The 22,453-nt window shown below is 35.3% G+C and overlaps 2 protein-coding genes and 1 long non-coding RNA gene across 4 annotated transcripts in view; all 3 read right to left on the bottom strand.

Annotated features, from left to right (window-relative positions):
* LOC134845494 (guanine nucleotide-binding protein subunit beta-1-like) overlaps positions 1–22,453 on the bottom strand; it is a 492,858-nt gene that overhangs the window by 110,837 nt on the left and 359,568 nt on the right. The window lies entirely within an intron of this gene.
* On the bottom strand, positions 621–4,239 carry LOC134846504 (uncharacterized). The gene is made up of 6 exons (XM_063863887.1): positions 3,750–4,239; positions 3,251–3,529; positions 2,648–2,753; positions 2,283–2,403; positions 1,729–1,998; positions 621–1,409 (listed from the first exon to the last, which is right to left on the bottom strand). Exons 1-6 carry the CDS (start codon positions 4,234–4,236, stop codon positions 720–722), a joined length of 1,953 nt encoding a protein of 650 aa, XP_063719957.1. The 5' UTR covers positions 4,237–4,239; the 3' UTR covers positions 621–719.
* LOC134845990 (uncharacterized) lies at positions 17,246–22,318 on the bottom strand. Its single transcript, XR_010162773.1, has 3 exons — positions 22,078–22,318; positions 18,100–18,436; positions 17,246–17,855 (listed from the first exon to the last, which is right to left on the bottom strand). It is a non-coding gene; the product is annotated as an uncharacterized LOC134845990 (long non-coding RNA).

Here is a 22,453-nt window from a genome sequence, read left to right as displayed (position 1 = left end):
AAAATGTTAAGCCAAAGTTTTCCGATCCCGAAAAGCGTCTCGGCGGAGAAAATAGCAGTTGAAGGGGAAATATAAATTTTCATACATACAAAATCCCATACATTTTCATAATTTCTGTTTTTATCAAACAGGAATTAACACTAGGTATTAAAAAAGCAGCAACAGATGCTATTAAATTGCCTATGATATGAACTATACCAAAACAGAACTTTTATTTGCGACTTGGGTTGGAAAAAAGTTTCTTCGTAGTATTCCGCTTCTGTAACTAACCACTTTCAGAGGACATAGAGGTGGTCACCTTAATAGATGAAATATTCCTGATTTTTCAAACTGGAGATGTCAGGCATTATTCGAGAAACTTTTTCATCAGTTCCGATTGAATTGAGCCACAAATATTCTCAACATTACACATTTGCATTAAGTTCTTACCTTGAAGCGTACCTTCATTTTATCAGGCGTGTGCTTCTTTACTTTAGTAGCCAGAGCGGCACACTTTGAAGAACATAAATTACCAACTATAAAATACGTGTGCATTCATACTACGAGTTTCAACTTCTTGGATCTTAGCGCTTTTCATTGTGACCTGCCCGTTATTACTTCTCAAAGATAGAAAAACGTGCTATATAAAAATATAATTCCACTTAATTCCAACTTCCAAATAAAAGTTATTTACACTTAATGTTATCAGCACTCCTCTGACGAGCGTGGAATCTTAGAAATTAGAAGTCTATTTCTCCCTGATTGTCGTGGTCATTGTAATTCACCCAATTTCCACTGATCGGCGTCTTAAGTAGTGAAGTTGGCATTCCAAATGACTCGGTTAGAGCCAACGTTGAGTCTGCCAGCTCTGCAACAACAACTTGTTTCTCACTTTTTAACTTTGACGCCTCTTCTATACTTAACAGACTGTTCATTAAGCAAAACGATAAACTTCTTGATATGGTGTCCAAAAGGTAAAGTTTAAAAACTTTCTCCAAAGTTGGTTTTGAATCTTCAGGGGCTGTGTCGACTAAAGATCTGAATGATTCTGCCATAAGGTTCTCAGCATAAGACATTGCTGCATGCTGGACCATATCACTGGCATTGTACATCCAGGAATCAAACATTTCTTTTCTGTCACCTTTCGCACCCTTCATTGCGGATCCCAATTGAGCCAAAGCTGTGTACTCTCTTACGGCTAGAACATACATCAAAGAGTCTACAGAATCTATATCAGAGTTTTTGGGTTTCTGTGGTTTGGCAGAGAAGTTGTACATGGAGAGGTATTCCTTGGCCACTTTCTGCATGAGGACGCTGTTGTCCCCTTCCGCAGTGCAGGCGGCGTGCGCGAGACCCAGGTAATGTCCGAACTTATTGCACGATAGGTATCCCTGTCCGCCACAACGTTCACGACAAACAGTCACCACATCCTGAAATGAGCATTGCTATTATTTTTTTACTCCAGATACTTCAAGATAATATCCAGATGAACAAGGAGAATAAACCAATAAATAAGAAGTAGGAACACTCATAGATTCTTTGGCTAACTGTTTGCTTTTAGATACAAGTCTCACATGATTTATAGCATCGAAGAAAAACAATAAAAAGCTATTTTAGAATGTGCTCCTTCCAAACTATTTGCGAGCCAGCTCACTAAACCATTCGCAACTGATATATCAAAATCTTTCAAGCTTCTACTCGTAGTCCATTCACTAAATAGGAAATCAAAATAAACCCTTTTAAACGGACCTTCAGATTCCAGCCAGCAATTGGCTTTATGGCACAACACTGCACCACAATCGAAGCGTGCTCACTGCCGTCTGGGTTCTGATTGGCCCAGTTGACCTTGACTCTATCCAGGGCAGCATTGATGGCCATCGTCCTGGCGAGGAGGGGGAGGATTGCGTTCTGCTGCAACTGGTAGGCCAGAATTGGGGTGTCTGAGAGTCCTGTAGGTCCCACTGCTAGACGAGTGGCCGCATAGCGCACTGCTATTGATAGGGACGCCTTTGCTGCGCCCTGCGAAAAAAAGCGATGCTACGGATAAACACTAAGCATACAAAACAGGTTTGAAGTTTAAAACTTTCTGCAAGTTAGATTGGAAAAAACTGACTGACCGTAAAATACGACTAATTGGAACGATTACACAAACTCCATTTCCTATCAACCTAAAAATTTTTACAGTTAACGTTCATCCCTTAGCAAAATAGTCCTAAATCATTGCCTGCAAGCCGGTATGCATAATTGGATTGAACACAATTCAGTTGTATTATGAAAATAAATTAATATTTTCCCAGCTGTACCTGACACATGCTGGCGATGCATATCCTGCCGGAGAGTAGCTGGTCTGCCACAGTGAGGAATCTCGCTCTTTCGCCCTTGATGCTGGAGCTGAACTCACCAGAGGGAGACACGTCAGAGTACCTGCAAACACAAACGCAGGGTGAGGATTGAAAATAGCGAGACTAAGTAGGAAAAAGTAGGATTGGAAAAGGATTATCTTTCTTTATCTGCACACAGATTAAATTATTAAGATGAGATTTGATTATTTGATTACAATGGTGAAGGCTTTCACGGAATTTAAATGACTTCAACTTCCAAAAACTAAAAACTCAGAGTCAACATGTACGAGAAAACATCGTAGTGGCGCGAAATGGAGTATAACAACCTGTTCAGCAGGGCAGAAATTGGAGTCCTGACTGAGCTGAATGTGATCTTGGCATTGTCCACTCCATTCAAACCCATCTTGTGGCCCATTTCGTGGATCGCCACCCCTAAACATCAGTCAGTTTTAAAAATTTTAAGTTCTTTTCAAATAAAATGAGGCTTTTGAATGACAAGGCTATTTGCTTTCATAACTCCTCGCGGGAAAATTTGTCATTAAATACCTTAGGAGCGACGATGAAGCGGTAAGTTGTTCTGTTTCAATCCATGCTACTAAATCTTTTCTTGCGTAGTTAATATTCTTGCTTGGTTATTAAATCTATCGAAACTAAGGCAAATATGAATCTAGCGTGGCTTCCAGGCGTTTCGGCAACTTCAATTCCGCAACCTTAATCATCTCCGGATAGAAAAATTGCTCAATTGGAAGGAAAAGAAAAACATTAACTTCGACCGTATTTGAAATAACAGTCAACGCAATCAATGAATTGAGCAGTTTCTGATAAATCTTCATTTCATTAAAAAAAGGAATTTTATAATATTAGCATTTGGGTTTTTTTCTCATTCAAAATTATTGACAGCTGAAAAATTATTTCGTTTCTGCACACACCTGGACAGACGTCCAAGTTGCAGTCTCTAATTCTGACAACCACTCCATGGATGCCATAATTTACCCCACCCAAAATCAACTTCCCAAACACTACACAGTGTTTAGCGTGCAGAGCCCCATTCGTGATCCAGTACTTCTGAGCCAGAGTGTCCGGGGTGTTTATGATGAAGCATTCAGTCTCTGGTTCATACTCGATCGTAGTGCCCATCTCTACTGCATTGTTGCCGTAACCCAGCTCCGTGAGACCGAAGCAGCCGACGTCGTCCAGGGTGTCAATGCCTGCAATGTTCGATAAATCATTCTTATTGATATCGCAATTTTAATTCGATGCATTACGGGACGTGCAAACCAAAAAGTGATTATATTTCGAGCCAAATCACATCATTTCTTTCTATCCGAAACCCTACGCCTCAATTTTTGATAAATAGAATGATTATGGTCGATATTGGCCAATAGTTCAGAATCCGAATGAGCGCCATGTTGCAAACGTTACACAAACCTTCCAATAGTTTCTGATGTCTGTTGGTGCCAATTTTCAACACAGTTCCTCCGAATAAATTGAACTGGACTGTCATTTTTGTGGTCATGGAGCTATCCACAACCGCTGCAATCTCGTGGGCCGCGAAAATTTTCAAAGGGTCATTGTTGAAATTAAAAACCGAAATGAACTTATTGTCACAAATGGCTTTCAATCTCTGTAAGGCTAGTTCGCGTTCCTCCGAAAGCGGAATGTTATATTTTGGCGTGAAAAGATCACTTTCTGACAGATATTTCACCATTTGGCGTTTCATTTCCAGGTGATCTTGTTCCAAGTGAGAATACATCTGTTCTATGTTGAAAGTTGTTTGGCTCCCAAGTTTCTTTGACCTATAAGAATCCGGGTCGAATTTAGCCGCTGCAGATGTCGCTTTATGTCTCATAGAAAATTGAGAAGTTCTAGAACAGCATCTAGCGCCAAAGGTCCCAGTGAACTTCAGAGACATCATTTCAAATCTCAAAGAGTCACATAATCTGTTCAAAACTGGCTTTAAAAGGTAGTGTCGTAAAGGTGATAGGTTATTAAACCATTAATTGCAGTTTCTGCGAAATAATTCAACTCAGATAACAAAATATTGCATTAAAACTAAGAAAAAAAACGTTTCAAAGGAGTGCAGAAAAGGAAAATGCTGAGCAATAAGCACGGAAGACTCTGATATTGTGTTTTTAAACTAAATATTGTCGACAGTCTGTTTATAACAAAAAATATGTGAGACATGAAATTCAGCTGGCAAAATTTGGAAAAATACCAGAAATGTTGACAAAAGTGTTCAAAATCAATCTGAAAGAACGCACAAGTACAAAAAAACGGCACACTTGTCTGATTTCTGAAAAATTTACACCTGATTTAAGAACGGAAAATCAAGAAACAAAATTTAACACATAGGCGATCAATAAAATGAATTACTCTCATTACTTGCACATGAACCGGCAAATCTGAAAAATAGCAAATTAAAAATCCGACAAAAAAAATCGAAATCTTGGGACAGAATTACCTGCGCCGTCATAAATTTTACAAACAGAGGCGAAGTGAAGCATCGCATTACTTAGGATAAAACCCACTACTTGCGACAAAAAGAAAGATAAAAGCGGTAGAAAATATGCCAAAAATTAAGACAATTGAATATTAAGTAATCATCAAAAAAAGAAGCCTCTCAGCCGTTATACTATAAGCCGAAACTTTTTAGGCCGAAAAAAGAGAAAAAATAGGCAAAAACAATAAAACTAATATACTGAAATAGGAGCTGGTAAATAGAACCATTAGAACGGCCCCTTGAAATGCAAAAATGCTCAAAAATTATCTGTTCTCCACCTGTCGGTTCGTTCCGTTGATAGAAGCAGGAATGATGGGCCCAAAAGTGCCGTCTTTCCATTAATTTTAAAAAAGCAGGTTGGAACCAGGGTTACCACTTCGTTCAGATCAAAAATCTGACCACAGATATCATCAAAAAACTGACCATTTTGCTGACCTTTTTCATATCTGAACTACAACTATGAAAAAACTTTTGTGAACGTTTAACGTTGAATTTCAAGGAAATGTTTATTTAAACATCGTGGAAATGACATTATTGGATTCCTGCTCATGTCTGAACACGACACCCATCTCTCTGAAAAACAAAAATGTGATTTTATGCCGAGTTGCCAGAAAGTGAACCACTAGTAACAAGAAAAAAACAAGTATCATGGCAAATAAACATATATTCTGACTTTTTCTGACCTCCGACCAAATAACTGACCAAATCTGACCATTTCTGATAGGTCAGAAAAATCTGACCAAGTGGTAACCCTGGTTGGAACCGTTTCACAAATGAACATGTGCTTTTAGCTAAGAAACCACTGCAGCACGATGTAAACGCCGCAGAACGAACCTTTCGCGTCACAATACTTGCTGCAGCACGTAACAATAATTTGGCTGGCCGGCATCGCTTCATTATTCCAGCCACCAACGAAGAACAAAACTTGCTCAACAAAGAAATCAAACCGGAATTTTTAACAATTCCGAACTTTTTCAAGCGTTCAAATGAAGAGATTATGGCCAAAACTTCTTAAGACAAAAAAAAGAAATGGCGAGAATTCCTACAGACTTCTAATCACCATACGTTGTCCAGTAAGTTCTGGAAAACGGTCCAGTAATTAAATGGCAGCAAGTCCGAAGTAGGAACCCACACAATTAGTTTCAACTAGCACAGGACTCGTACTTACGGTGCGTCAAGAAACAGCGACATTTAATGCAACCGTGAAGATAAACTGGGCTCGTCTATCAGGGGTTTCTATTTCATAAAAACCACCATATCTCGAAAACCAAAATGATTTGAGCAGATAAAAATAGAGGCCAGCTTTGCTACCTTTTATTGTACTTTACAGCATCCTTTCATAGGGTTGCGAATTTCAATCTATGTTGATTGTTTTTAAATAAACTTTTTTGAAAAAGTATTGAAATATCATGAACGCCACATCTCGAAAGGAAAAAAGATTTCAGCACTCAAAGTTAGAGGCCAGGCTTTTACTCAGACAGTCCCCCCTACGAATAGACCCTGACAGTATCCCACCAATAGGGTTTAGATTTTCAAGATCAGTTAGTTTTACTTTTTTAATTCAGGTTTTTTAAAAAGAAAAATGAAAAAGCGTTAAAATTGCCTTATCTCGTTAGTATTAGGCATTCATAATTAAAGGCGAGATTTGCAACGCAGAAGTGTATATGACAAGTGACCGCCATAGGATTGAAAATTTTACGTTCTGACAGTTAATTTTTATATCAAACAATTGAAAAAAAATTGAAAAACTCATACATTCAGCCATATCTTGATGGCCAAAAACATTTGAGCAGCTAAACTTGGACGCCAAATTTGCTACCTATGAGTGTACCCTGGCAGCACTCCATTATAGGGTTGAGAATTTCAAGTTCGGTTAGTTATTTTGTATCTAAAGTTTTTGAAAAAGTTGACGAATACACAAAAAACGCCATATCTTGCAATCCAAAAAGATTTGAGCAGTCAATTTTGAACGCAAGATTTGCAACCTCTGAGTTTACTCTGACTGCAACCCACTAGAGGGTTGAGAAATTCATGTTCGGTTAGTTTTTTTATTTCTAATTTTTTAAAGAAAAAATCATAAAAAAGTCATATCTCGAAAACCAAAAAAATTTGAGCAGTCATACTTGAACGCCAGATTTTGTGTACACTGACATCACCCCAAAATCGGGAGAATTTTAAGTCCGGTTAATTTTTCTTTATCTAATTTTTTCGAAAAAAAAACGAAAAAATAAAAAATCCCGAAAACCAAAAAGAAATTGAGCAGTTATATCTGGACGCCACATTGGCAACATCTGAGTGTAATCTGACAGCACCCTAGTATAGGATTGAGAATTTCAAAATCGATTATTTTTTCTGTTTTTTGAAAAACAAATTGAAAAAATCTGATAAAACGCTATATCTCGAAAAACAAAAAAATTGAGCAGTCATACTTAGACGCTAGATTTGCAACCTCTGAGTGTACCCTAACAGAACCACACTAAGGGTTGAGAGTTTCAACTTTAGTTGAATATATTGTGAAAACAAAGCTTGGGAAGTTTTTGAAAATTGGAAAAAATCCGAGTTGGAGTAGACGCGCTCCAACAGATTTTGAAACGCCGACTTGAGTAAACATTTCAACCCTTGCATTGTTTTGACCTTTTAACAGACCAACACATGGACGTCTTCAATATATGCCAAACAAAATTTCTCAAGCATTTCAATACACGATAGTTTCAATGTAAAAAATTCTTTCGTTAAACATGAAAAAATAATGCGTTAAAAAACCTTAAGCAGATCAACATGGCGACTTCTTAAACATGTGTCACGTTAAGCGCCAATTAAACTATGGATAAATAGTAAAAAAACTTTATCGGTCGGTAGACATTGCAAATGCTTTAAACGTATACTATACTATAATGAAAATTCACAAAAGTGATAAGTTGAATAGGAAAAACCCATTAACGTAGCCTCGAAGATTGACCAAGTTTTATCTTTCTGGAAACTGAGAATAACATCCAAGTGGCAAAGCCTTAAAAAGCATTACGACCGGATGGTCTATGCACAGTCCACCTCGAACATTTCGGACCAATTTCAAGAGCAATTTAAACAATTAATTTTACTTTTGCTCTTAAGCGATACCCTCCCAAAACGAAACTAAGATCTCAAATCTTTTCTTTAAACTCGTACCGTCCAGTGTCGATTTTAAGACCAGCTGTCAAAATTTTAATGACTGTCGGTTCGCTCCGTTGATGAATGTAGGAATGATGGGGATAATTTAACAAAAAAAACTGACACGTTTTAGCAAAGTAACCATCGCAGCAAGATGTAAACGCCTCAGAGCGGAACTTTCGTGACACGATACTTGCCGCAGCACGTCACCATATCACAGTCCAAGTAGGATATCCCTGTGGGAAGTAACTACCAGAACAAAAAATCCGACATTTAAAGCAAAACCTGGTTAACAAACCTCAGCATTGCCGTAAATTGGAGAAAAAAAACGTCAATCAACGAATCTACCAGAAGTAAATCTAATTAGCAAGAAGAAGAAAAAATTATTTCTCATCGTAAGAACTTACAAGCAACATATTTACACAGTCTATTAACTATGCGGAGTTAATTCTTTACCAATTGGTAGAATCTACTTCGAACAAATACAATTTTTTTGCTATAGAAAACCGTTTTGTGTTTTAGAACTTGACATTTCGTGTAGATACTTTCAAAAGCAGAAGCCTGTCTGCACCTCGTTAATTTAAGAACACAATACAAATCAAACAAACTGCTCGATGATAATAATGAAAAAAAAACAGATGTCAAACGAATATTTCACCACAATTAAGACTTTTTCTAAAACCAATTTGAGTAAAAGATCTTTACACGGAGGCGAAGCTGAGCTTCACGCCACTTGCGATACAACACAAAAAATCGAAAATGTCAAAAAACTAGATGTATTATAATGAAAAAGGCTAGTCTTGAAACAAAAACATGCCGAGACAAAAAAAATTGCGAAATTATCATTGGAAAACAATTTACCAAGCGGTAACAAATACCTTGGCAGAAACCTATTAAGCCAAAAAAATAATCAACAAGAATTAAGACTCATGAAAAGTCCCCGTCGTCCTCGAAACACTTGAAAAACATCATTTGCTCGTCATATGAGACAACTAAGCCGATATAATATAGCCCGAAACCTAGGAAACCAAAAAAAAAAAAGAAAAAAAAAATTGAAAAAAAAAAAAAAAAATTATGACTAATAAGAAGTTATTAAGCCCCCCTCGCCCTCAAAAGACAGACACGCAAACACACACTTTTTTCGATCGTCAATGGACGCAATATGAGGCCCATATAATATAGGCCGACACCTATCAAGCCGAAAAAGAAAGAAAAAACAAAAAAGGCGATGAAAAAATTGAATGATAATTTCTATTAAGATGTTTAGCATTTTGTTCAATCCACAGATGAGCATTAAAAGATGAGTCCATTGAAACAACTTGGAATTACGTCACAAAGCCGATAAAATATAGGCCGAAATCACTTGAAATAGCAGAGGTAAATCAGAAAAAAAAAGCAACTATATTGTAAAAAAACGTTAAAATTTAAATAAATGATTTATCCGGATGGTAAAAACAAAGCGAAAGCTAAGCCGTAAAAGTAAAACCGAATTCGAAAAATACCAAAGAAATATCATGTTAAAATTTGAACTGCAAATTTATTGCAGTAACACTAATAAGGACGCACAGTAAGGGTATTAGACCAATGAGCGCAAATATACATGAACTACACACATTTCTGCATGCAAGTCGTGTGCATCATGCATGCTGAAATCTGTGGACAAAGTTGTTTACGGGAAAAAAGTCTAGTACCCGATTCCAACACCCTAGCTATCGCAAGGGCAATAAGCATAGTACACTGGATATCTTTGATTTATCTTGAACGCTCATGAAAAAACAAGCAAGGTCATAGTTTCTACCCGTCGTGGGATTGTCGAAGGAATAAAAACGCAATAAAGTTGTTTTTCAAAAGATGAAACTATATTCGCCCGAAAAAAATAATTGACTGCAAAAGATTTACGCTGTCATAGACAGAAAAGTGAGGCAACTGAAAACAGCCACAATAATATGCTTTAAAAAGAAAGTTGCCTCAAACTGACAAACTGCTTGAAATTTGATGTTACTATTCTGACTCAAACAAATTTGGAATAACAAAAACTATAAATGTTTCTTTTTATCAGATCCGCAGCATGGTTATTTAGTTTCATTATTATTCAAGTCGTTTAAGCGATGTTTGTGGTTTGTAAACATAATTAAAAGGGCAGTAACTTAGCAGGACAGTCTGAACACTTACGGTTTCGCACATTCACGAGCATTCTTGGTAATGCTACATTTCAATATTTCCACCTGAACTTCGTATTCTGAAACTATTACTTGTCACGGCGACGAAGCAGAGCTTTCGATCAATTGCAACATTAAGCTTCAAATAAAAAATACATAAAATTTGTAAAGACAAATTCTTGCAATTGACATTTCTCAAATTCAAATGCACGTCATATCTCAGTTCTAAGCATGTTTTGTCTTTATCGTTTTTCACCTGAAGTCAACCCACTTTGAGAAAAATGCCTTTTAAATTTCAAGTTCTGTTCGTTTTGACCAGATAATTTAAAATACCAATGTAGCTAATGCTGCTTTAATATTAAGTAGCATGTAGAACAGATGTGTATATATTTGTTCATTAATCTGTTTGAACCACCTGAGGTGCGTTACATGCTAGTTATTATTAAAGCAGCATAGACTTCAGTGCTGATTTAAATTATCCGGAAAAACGAAAAAAAAACTTGATATTTGAAAAAAAAACTAGGAAAAGAATACAATCAAAACAATAGAGGTGGCATCCAACAATGCTTTGAATTCAAAAATTGCGAAACAAAATTCAAATTCAAGGTTCTTTTCGAATTAAATCACCAAAACTACTGGGTTTCAGATCTCCGTACTGAATTAAAGATTGAGAATTTTGTTCAACTTAGTTCTTTCTATTCATTAGTCCGTAAAGATATCAATTTCCACCATCATTAGATAAATCCAGCGTATTTAATTTAAAAACTGCCTTTTAATTTGAATTCTCGGATTAATAAAAAACTTTAAAACCTTAGAGGTCAATTTCGACAACTTGAGCAATTTTAGGGTGAAGGCCACATATGCCACGGCTGGTAACAACCTGACTTCACCACCAATGCGTCGACAATTTCATTTTTTTGCAATTCAACACTTTCGAAAATTACTGAAAAATCAGAAAAACGTGATATCTAGGAAAGCGAAATGCATTGAGTTCTGTTGAATTCCTAAAATCTAAGTTTTCCTTAAAATTAAAAAAACAAAAAAACACTTCATATCTCGAAAACTACAAAGATTGGAGCAGCCATGTTTTACGGCAAGAGTTGCAATTCTTGAGAGAACCCAGACAGCACTCAACTACAGGGTTGAGAAATTCAACATTTGTGATTATTTTTGATATTAAGTTTTCTGAAAATTTTTGAATAAATTACAAAATCTTCGTATCTCGCAAACTTATAAGATTTCGGTGTTCATAATTGGAGACCAATATTGCAACTTCTGGGGAAACATTGAAAGCATCCCACTATTCAGTGGCTAATTTCAAAATTGGTGAAACAAACACTGAAAACAAACTGAAAAAAAATTAATACGTTTAAAAGGCTTAAGCGGCCAGATAAAGAAGCCCGCATTTAAATATATAATAGATAGATACACAAACACTTTTGTCCAAAAACTGGAATGCAATATGCTTCTTTGGAATGCAACATCAACCAGAAGACTACTTCATTACTCAGGATTCGCAAGTTCAATTAAAAGGAAAAATCAACTTGATTAAAATTTTAGATTGATGGAAAATTAAATTCTGTACATTATCAAAACTGAGATTATAATGCAAAAAGCATTCCAATAATTCCATGAAATGACTGTGACAATTGTTTACGTCTAAAAAATCAATTTACCTCCCAATTACAACTCAAATTTTCTCACCTGTCTTAAAACTAGAACTATATTGTAGAAAAAAGATGAAATTCAAATAAGTGATTTATCAAAGCGGAAACTAAGCCGACAAAAAGTAAACCGAAAGCGACAAAATCGAAAATTCATAAAATACCGAAGAAAAATCATGTAACAATTTGAACCGCAAATTTATTGCAGTAACACTAATAAGGGCGCACAGTGAGAGTATTAGACAAATGAGCGCATTTCTGCATGCAAGTCGTGTACCTCATGCATGCTGAAATCTGTGGACAAAGTTGTTTACGGAAAAAAAGTCTAGTACCCGGTTCCAATATCATTGCTTTCGCAAGGGCAATAAGCATAGTACACTGGATATCTTTGAATTATCTTGGAAGCTCTGGAAAAAACAAGAACACCCAAGGTCAAAGTTTCTACCCGTCGTGGGATTGTCGAAGGAATAAAAACGCAAAAAAAGTTGTTTTTCAAAAGAAACTATATTCGCCCGAAAAAATTAATTTACTACAAAAAATTTACGCTGTCATAGACAGAAAAGTGAGGCAACTGAAAACATTCACAATAATATGCTTTAAAAAGAAAGTTGCCTCAAACTGACAAACTGCTTGAAATTTGATGTTACTATTCTGACTCAAACAAATTTGGAATAACAAAAACTATAAAGGTTTCTTTTTATCAGATCCGCAGTATGGATATTTAGTTTCATTATTATTCAAGTCGTTTAAGCGATGTTTGTAGTTTGTAAACATAATTAAAAGGGCAGTAACTTAAAAGGACATTCTGAACACTTACGGTTTCGCACATTCACGAGCATTCTTGGTAATGCTACATTTCGATATTTCCACCTGAAATTCGTATTCTGAAACCACTACTTGTCACAGAGACGAAGCAGAGCTTTCGATCAATTGCAACATAAACGTTCAAATAAAAAAATACATAAAATTTGCAAAGAAAAATTCTTCCAATTGACATTTCTCAATTTCAAAAGCATGTTATATCTGAATTCTAAGCAAGTTTTGTCTTTATCGTTTTTCACCTGAAATCAACCCAATTTGAGAAAAATGCGTTTTAAGTTTCAAGTTCTGTTCGTTTTGACCAGATAATTTAAATCACTATAATATTAACTAGCATGTTACTAAAGTAGCTAATGCTGCTTTAATATTAACTAGCATGTAAAACAGATGTGTATATATTTGTTTATTAATCTGTTTGAACCACCTGAGAAGCGTTACATGCTAGTTAATATTAAAGCAGCATAGACTTCAGTGCCGATTTAAAATATCCGAACAAAAAAAGGAAAAAAAACTTGATATTTGAAAAAAAAACTAGGAAAAAAAATACAATCATAACATTAGACGGTGGCATCCAACAATGCTTTGAATTCAAAAATTGCACAACAAAATTCAACTTGAAGGTTCTTTTTAGGGTGAAGGCCACATATGCAACGACTGGTAACAACCTGACTTCACCACCAATGCGTCGATATTTTCAAATTTTTTTCTTTCGAAAATTTTTGAAAAATCAGAAAAACGTGATATTTAGGAAAGCGAAATACATTGAGTTCTGTTGAATTATTAAAATCTAAGTTTTCCTTAAAAATAAAAAAAACATAAAACACTTCATATCTCGAAAACTACAAGGATAGGAGCAGTCATGTTTTAAGGCAAGAGTTGCAATTCTTGAGAGAACCCTGACAGCACTCAACTACAGGGTTGAGAAATTGAACATTTGATATTTTTGATATTAAGTTTTCTGAAAATTTTTGAATAAATTACAAAATCGTCGTATCTCGCAAACTTATAAGATTTCGGTATTCATAATTGGAGACCAATATTGCAACCTCAGGGGAAACATTGAAAGCATCCCACTATTCAGTGGCTTATTTCAAAATTGGTGAAATAAACTCTGAAAACAAACTGAAAAACGTGAAAAATTCTTTCGTTTAACATGCAAAATTAATACGTTTAAAAGGCTTAAGCGGCGAGATAGTGAAGCCCGCATTTAAATATATAATAGATAGATGCACAAACAATTTTGTCCAAAAACTGGAATGCAATATGCTTCTTTGGTTACAAAAAAAAGACGACTGATCTGATACCATCATAAGTACTGATTGTCTAGTAAATGATAAAGTTGTTTAGAGTCAATAGAATAACCACTTCAAAAAAATAGCTCGACCATCAAGCAGTAAATTGAATTGAACCAAAAAATGGAAGACTGAACCAATATCAACCAGAAGTCTACTTCATTACTCAGGATTCGCAAGTTCAATCAAAAGGAAAAATCAACTTGATTAGATTTTTCGGTTGATAGAAAATTAAATTCTGTACATTATCAAAATTGAGATTATAATGCAAAATGCACTAAGCTTTCTCAAAAAACGCGCTCAACTTTAAATCGCAAAATTAATTCCAAGAATTGACTGTGACAATTGTTTACGTCTAAAAAATCGATTTACCTCCCAATTACAACTCAAATTTTCTCACAAGTCTTAAAACTAGATCTTTCAATACATGATTAAACGTCTATTTATACAACATTTACACCGTAGCGTCAACGACACATAGTACAACATTATCGAGCTAAATATCTGTAAAAATAAAATTAAATCGAAAACAAAAGTATGATATGTGTCTAGATATCTACGAGACAGTGTCAAGTTCCTTTTCAGTAAAATTTCCATTGAAGCGCCAGTCTTTTGTCGTCTTTGAATGGTGGTTCAGAGAGAAAGGCGAGAACACGATGAGCTGAAGAACAGAAGTAACAATGGGCAGGCAAATCAGAAGGTTCACAATCGACTCCGAGGACCTCTTCGATGGGATAACACCTATTAAAAACACGCATAGCCGACTATTGTCTAAGAAGCGTAGAATCTTCTAACCCCAGACATAGTTACAAAAAAATTCAGAAGAATAAAACTTTTTAATGGTTGATTGTGAATTAACTAGGAATAATAAACTAAGAACAATATATATCCCGTAATTTTATCTGACGATAAATGTATAGCAACGATTACGTAGATGGTATATGCTAATCAACGATACTTTCAAAGTTGTCCATAGCAGCCTGAATCACGCGACTAAATTTTTTATCTAAAGGCGAAACGGAGCTTCGCGCGACTTTCAGAACAACAAAAATAAAACAAACAAAAATGGAAAAAAACTAGGTCAACCAAAATTTTCATGTCTCATAAAAGAGATAATTAATAGCCAGTTATAGCTGGAGGTAGCTGCTTGAAATTGTTGGAATTTGTTATACTTCTGCGGGATGGAATACAAAATTTCAAAAATTGGACTTTGCCCAAAACCTTAGGGTTTCTCTACTATAAAAATTAAAGTGAGATGAATGAAATTAGAACCTTCCCAAAGACAACATTTTTCTAACAAATGATTTGAAAGTCACCGCTTCTGCAAAAAAAAGTTTCAAAACCGGTTCTTTTGATCGAATTCTTCACCTCAGATTTGATAGGGTAGTTTCTAAAAAAAGTTTCTAAAAAACGGTCAAAATCCATAACTTTTGTTTTCTGCAAAAAACTAAGGTCGTGGCCGCTCAAGCAGAGAAGAGTACTACGACCGGGTTTCTTGTTTAAAACTTCTCCTAAAAACTGGCAGGGAACTTTTCACAAAAGACAAAAGTTTCCAAAAAACGGCCAATAAATCAAAATATTGACTTTTCCGAGAATCATAGCTTTTTGTAAAAAATTTTGCGTAAAATCTTTTTTAAGGAAAAGAGACTCAAATACTCTGTTATTTCAGGTGAACGCAAAAACTCCGATACGGGAAGGTAGTTTTCGAGAAAAATCAAATTTTATTTAAAAAAAACCGTACAAAGAAAAAACAAATATTGACTTTTCCGAGGGCCCTAATTTTTTTGAAAAATTAATTTGGGCTTGGTCGCAAGTTCAGGAAAAAACTTTTCACAAACCGTTCTTTGGATTGAACACAATATTTATGATTTTATCTGCTTGTTTTCGCTAAAAGTCAAAAAGAATGAAAAAACAGTCGGAAACGAAATATTTGATACGCGGTCTTTCCATTGATACGCTTTTCTTGAAAATCGGTAGAGCAGTTTTCGGGGACAGCTTTAATGTTTGCAAGCGTCTGAAAAAAGCAAGTGGAAAAACTTTCGAAAGCGTCACAAAAAAAGTAAATAAAATTAAAAACCCAATCCTATACATTTCCATAAAACCTTTATTTATAAAAACAGGAATTCCAGCTGAATATGACAAGCAAGACATGAATATGAATTTAGCAACGGAACAAAACTTACGAAGCGGAAACAAAGCCGACAATCTTCGCGCAGACACCAGTTGAGCCGAAAAAAAATTATTTTACAAGAAATCTTTAAAAAGTTTCAAATCCCCCCAAAACACTACGATAATCAACACTTGCAATTACCATGATACTTGCTTACAGCACAAAAAATCCCTGATGTGGCTGGCACTTAAGCCGACGACTGGCAACTTGCGCCGACAATTCAATTTTCACCGGAAAGTTTTTTTAAAATTACTAAGAACTGAAAAAAAAACAAAGCCCACTTGGGGCTCGAACCCCAGACCTTAGGGTACAAAGCGACTGCGTTACATGGAGACCAAGTGGGAAGCAGTCTCGCATTTCCTGAGTTTCTCTGATAAAGGCACTTTAATTTCTGAATGAAAAGTTGTTTACGGGGAAAAAATGTGTTCCCGATTCAAGACCCTTGCTCTCGCAAGTGCAATAAGGTTTAGTTTGTATAAGCATTATATATCACTGATTCTCGAACGATGCGTTTTTCTGGCACTTTTACAGCACTTCCGAATATTAACCTCTTTGACTTTCGAGAACAATTTATGATTGACGCTTTTTTGATAACATTAAGAAAACGAGAAAAAATTCGATCAATAGGTGAAGTTTTTATTCCGCTGGAAATCTAAAAATTAAATTCCACTTTCGAACCTAGAAATTGTTCACGTTTTTTGCGCCATTTACACGTTCGTATTTAGAGAGTACTATTTACGTAACTTCAGCAGATGAATTTCAATTGAACTCAAAAAGTGAATATATACCTAAGTGCATTCATAAATGCATGAATATGTATGAATGCACGTCTGTAGTTATTAGAGTATTCTAAGTCTTATTTCATAAAAAAAAATAAAAAACCAGCAAGACCTATATAAAGTTCTTCACTACGTTCATTACTCTTAAAAACGACGAAGTTTTCGAAATTTTTTTGAAAATCCCCCTCGAGCAAATCCTAGATCTTCCCCAGTTTGCAGTCCAAATATTAAAATTTAGATTGTATAGACGGTTTTATGTAACAGTCGACTTTTTACATTAGAACTTTTCAGAACTGTTACTTAGATGTTACCTTTCTCTGACACTCTGTTGTGATCAAGTATGTAAGCAGCAACCATCGGAAACACAGACTGTGCTGGCTTGGACAGCACCGATGTCAGCGCGAAGAACATAGAAGACAAAGGCAACGGACGCCTGTGGAGAATCTGGTCTTCCTCTATAATATTAGAGACAAAAATATTCGCAAGAATACTCACTCCCGTTGATACAAGATTGATAACCATTAGATGTATAATCACAAGAAACGAATTCTGGAAAAAGTAGAGTGAGACGCTGCTGATAATAACTACAAAAAATGATGCCTTCGTAACCACATCTGAGCCGAATCTTTCCAAGAAAGGAGTAAAAAATAAGACCAAAACATTTCCTCCGATTGAATTGATTAGAAAAAACAAAAGTTTGCCCAATTTTGTTTCCTCGAAGAGATTTAAATCCTCAGTGATAATCTTAGTAAAATTCGCTCCAAAATTGTGAAGTCCGACTGCTAAAAATTGCATCGCAACAAACGAGAGAAACTTCCGATTCCATAGTATTTTGAGATTTAATCTCAAATACTGTGAAGAAAACAAGGATAGCTCTTCTAAGTGTTTGTGGTCAAACAATTCCTCCAACTTCGTTCTGTTTATTCTCGACTCAGTGAAGTAACCAGTCATGAAAGTAAACACTGATGCAAGTAATGCAATGAAAATCAAGCTGCAGTAGAGACCTAAGCAAACGAAATGTTTAAAAGACTGAAATTATAACCGGCGCGACTTCCGTACTTCGTTCTGTTCATTTTCTAAAATAAGATATACTCAACAAAAACTTTATTGAAGCCTTAAAAAATTGATGCCTTTTTGGTCTTCTCCAAGCCGAACTAAATTGTAAACGTATTTATCAGAAAATTTCTGGTTATAAGTTTCTAGCTTGAAAATAAAATTCTTCTGTATAAAAAATTGAATGAAAATAACCTGTTTCATTAAAGGAGTCGTAACCATACTCGACAAGAGGAACTGCCCAAAATCCACATATTGCTGCTACACGTTGATACTTTGTCAGCCTAACGCGTGAGTTATGATCAAAGGTTACTTCAGTGAACAACGAGCAATGTGCCATATGGAGAAAAGACAACACCGTTGTCCAAAAATATAATGTTGCAATCAAATGAATGCACGGCCAATAATCGCCTCTCAAAGAAAAGATGTCGTAGAACTTAAACCAACCGAACAAAAATGCGAAGCCAAATAAAGGTCCGCAGTATAAAATATTCAACTGTCTTGACCGAAGCCACACAACTGATGCATGGTCCTAAACCAAAAATATTAAATGATGATTCTGCTCTGTAAGGCTGTGCGATCATAAATTTTGAGCGTCCCATCAGTAATCGATCAATTAAAATTATAAGTCTCGATCAATACAGAGGCACCACTTGCGATACAACACAAAAATAGCAGTGCAAGCTAGCAGACCAGAAAAGAAAGCCACTAAGTAAAAAAAAAACACTTCAAATACAACATAAAAAATTCAAAATGTTGCCTGGAATCATACTCTATTCGCGGAAAACAAGTCCAGAAACACAATCGACGGCAATTATTGAAAATTCAAATAATAATTAACAAGCGGCAACTGAGCCGACGAAACTTAAATAATTTCCAGTAGAACCGAAAACAAAATTGTTGTCATGAAAAACTTAGAGCTATAAATTCTATTTTAAGAATTTTAGCATTTTGTGCGATCCGGGATGAAACAGGAAACTTATGCTTCCTGTGAAATGAACCCAAATTAGGTCACCAAGCCGATAAAATATACGTCAAAATCATTTAAAGTAAATATGAGCCGAAGTTTTTTAATCGAACAAAGCCAAAAACAGGCGTATTCGTTACCACCAGGCTAAATGTGAAGGTGACACTACGAAATTTGAATTCACTATGAACCAAGATACAAGTGATTCTGTTAAACAAGTTGTTAACCTGAAAAAAGTCTAAATTCCAGTTTGATAACGCTTGCTAATCGCAAGCGTAAACAATTTAGATACCTCACAAACATAGAACAGAAGCTAGCCGAAAAAAAAGAAGACACAAATCAATAAGTTAGAAAAAATTGACGTTCAAACAACATCAACCAAAAACTTTATTCATCTAGTGGAGTGAAATTTGAAGAAAAAATCAGTTGCCAAAATTTTCTTATATTTGAAACAAAATCTATCAAGTGGTAAATACGCACTCAACTCTTGAGTAGACGCACGTTGATCCGAAAATAAGGTTGAGTCGAAATTGAGCTTTTTAAACATCTCAACAAAGCACGAGCGCATAAAAAATGCTTCCGCTTCAGATGACGCATTATGAGGAAACTAAAGCAATACAACATAAGCCGAACAAATTCAAGCATATAAACTCTTTACAGCGAAAAAAAAACAAATAAAAAGCAAGGGGAAAACATTCAAAATCATGTGATTAGTTTACAACTTACATGAATAGATCAGAATGAAATTCAATTATAAAAAAACATGCTTTAATCAGAAATTTTTATAATTTGGAAACTGAGCCAGTAAAGATAAGCAGAAAAACAATAGTCCGATAATTGAATTTTTCATAAGAATTTTTTTTCAATTTCAAAAAAAATTGACCGAAGGCCAGAATTTAACCCAGCGCCTTTGTCGTCCCAAATATGGGCGTTACATCTATGCTAAAATTGCGGAAATGGTTTTTAGATTTGAATTTATTTCAAAGCTCGCAATATCTCAGGTGCGAATTCTGCTATCAAAATTGTTTACCGGAAAAAGTATAGTCTCGATAACAAGAACCTTAGTATAGTCCCGATTATAATAGCCTTAATAATCGCATGGGTGGTGCTAGAGGTTTAGCTGACCGGTTATGTAGCAGACCAATCTTTTAGCAGAATCAGAACAATTAAACAGTCAGAAAGCTAACTTCAAACGCGGCATTAGCGATTAGCGACCGCTTGCTCCGCTGCGCTTCATATCAGTACGAGTGTTACTGTGTGCGTAAATCTTTGTTTTGCCGCTAATTTAGACTGTTGTGTTTTTGAAGTTAATAGTTTTGTTGACAAATCGCGAGATAGTTGTCTTAATTGATGAAGTTTGGCCCCAGGCTGAGCGTCATTTTGAGTCTGTCAATCAATCATGCATCACTTTATTAAGCTGGTCTGCTAAAAGACTCAATTTTCACTATTTATGCTAAACGATTGGTCTGCTAAACAATCGGTCCCCCGCATGGGAAAAAAAAAACAAGATTATTTAAGCTAACTGTTAGCTTGCATCGCACCACTTACTGTAAATCACAAACACATGGGAAGCTAGCCGACAGAAAAACTAGACGATAGCCACAAGGGAAAAAAATCAGTCGAAAAATCAGTATACCAAATTGTTCATACGTTTACGTCGAATGAAATTAATTTTGAAGCAAAAGATGCTAGAAAAGCAGACCGCCAGCAGTGAATTGTTGCTAAATAAAAAGTATACACTGGCGTCAAAAAAAACTATAACTTTGCTAGACGATTTGGCAACTCAGCGCTCCAATTTAATAACGATTGCTAACTGTAAGCGTAAGAAAAACGTAAACCGAAATATTTTTGGACCAGGAGAGATTCGCCTTTTTATTTGTGTTACCTGCTTAAAACCAGAGTTATTGACTACACACAGAAGTAACTGTAACTTTAAAGCCAAGAATAAAGTGAAAAAAAACTTTCTGCTTTAAAGCAGAACTTTCAGCTTTAAAGCAGAACTTTCAGCTTTAAAGCCAAAAAAAAACTTTCGGATTAAAGCATAAACCTTTAAAGCCAAAAAATATCTACAAGTCTTAAGACTTATAAAGTTCTTAAGTCCAACTCACCCTCAGAACACACTCACACAAAACTTTATTTGCTGGTCAAATGAAACAATACGAGGTCACTAAGCCAATATAATACACGCTGAAACCTATAAGGCCGAAAAAAAAATAAGCCAAAAAAATTCAAAAAAAATTATGACCAATAAAAAGTTGTTAAGTCCACCTCGCCCTCAAAACACAAACATGCCATACAATTTTGTCAACATCTGTGCTTGTCAACAGATGCAATATGAGGCCATTAAGCCAATTTTATTTAGACCGAAACCTATCAAGCGGAACAAAGAGGAAGAGAATAAAAAAACTATACAACCGAAAAAAAATTATTGCCATGAAAAACTATACTTTACATCAATAATTTTAGCATTTTGTGCAGTCTAGAGGAGAGCATAAAAACTATGTTTCCTTTGAACCTACTTAAAAATAGGTCACTAAGCCGAAAAAAAATAAGCCGAAATCATTTGCGCCAGTTTTTAAGCGAAAACAAAACAAAGGAGAATATATTAGAATGTTAGTAAAAGAACAAATAGCGGAAGAAAATGAAAACCTTAAAAGTAACAAAAACAATTCCAACAAGTGGCACCTACACCGACAAAACATAAGCAGACAGATAATAAGCCGACAATTTTTATGAAACGGACTATTTCTCGTTTGAAAAAAAAAACAGGTCCTGTGAGATTCGGACCCAAGACCTTGCCGTCCCAGGCATATTCAATACCTCCAAAGCAATTATGCCGGAGAACAAAAGAATTTAAAATCATAATGGCCTGAGCCTAAATTAACCATTTCAAGTTTTGACTATTCGGTGCACTAAGTTATTTACGGAGAAAAAAGTCTAGTGCCCGATTGCAATTCCCTTGTTTATCACAAGGGTAACCCTTCAATTAACCGCACAGCCTTTACAGTTCACTTAACACTGATATTGCATATTTTTCATGGATATTTATAGCTCGTTTTTTAAGCCGTGATTCTATAGCTTAAGATATGTAGACCTTTATAAGAGTCTTCAGAGTCTCTTATAAATTCATCAAGCTTAGTTTCATGCTTGAGACAACTGTATAAAAAAAACTGATAGAAAAGTGTAAATAGTGGAAAAATACAAACCTGTAGCCAGCCGAAAAACACCTCGTTTACAATATTCCAAATAATGAACGAAAACTGTGATATTTGAAAGCAATATTGAGATACGCCATAAATGTCCAAAAAGAAATACACGTAGTAAAATTGAAAAACATGCACCGTTATGCTAACAGAAAACTGGAACAAAGCATAGCAGAAAAAATTTCCGTCGAAAAGACATCCGGAACAAAGTGCGTTGTAGACATCGCCTAACATTACCTTCCACAAATCTGAAAAACAACCAAAAATTTAGATATGACATGAAGTTGAACAGTGCATCTGGAAATTTACATTAACATATTTATATTTTACAATATCAAAATAAATTGAATACTTCTGTGGAAGCCAGTGCACAAATAGA

Source organism: Symsagittifera roscoffensis, chromosome 5, assembly GCF_963678635.1.
Source record: "Symsagittifera roscoffensis chromosome 5, txSymRosc1.1, whole genome shotgun sequence".
Lineage (NCBI taxonomy): Eukaryota > Metazoa > Xenacoelomorpha > Acoela > Convolutidae > Symsagittifera > Symsagittifera roscoffensis.
The sequence above is the reverse complement of the archived record's forward strand: the minus strand, read 5'-3'. Positions and strand labels throughout refer to the sequence as shown.

Coding starts and splice junctions, on each gene's coding strand:
- LOC134846504 (XM_063863887.1), bottom strand. CDS start 4,236: ATGATGTCTCTGAAGTTCACTGGGACCTTTGGCGCTAGATGCTGTTCT. Junction 3,530..3,749: donor ACATCAGAAACTATTGGAAG/GTTTGTGTAACG, acceptor CGAACATTGCAG/GCATTGACACCCTGGACGAC. Junction 1,410..1,728: donor TTGCTGGCTGGAATCTGAAG/GTCCGTTTAAAA, acceptor TGCTCATTTCAG/GATGTGGTGACTGTTTGTCG.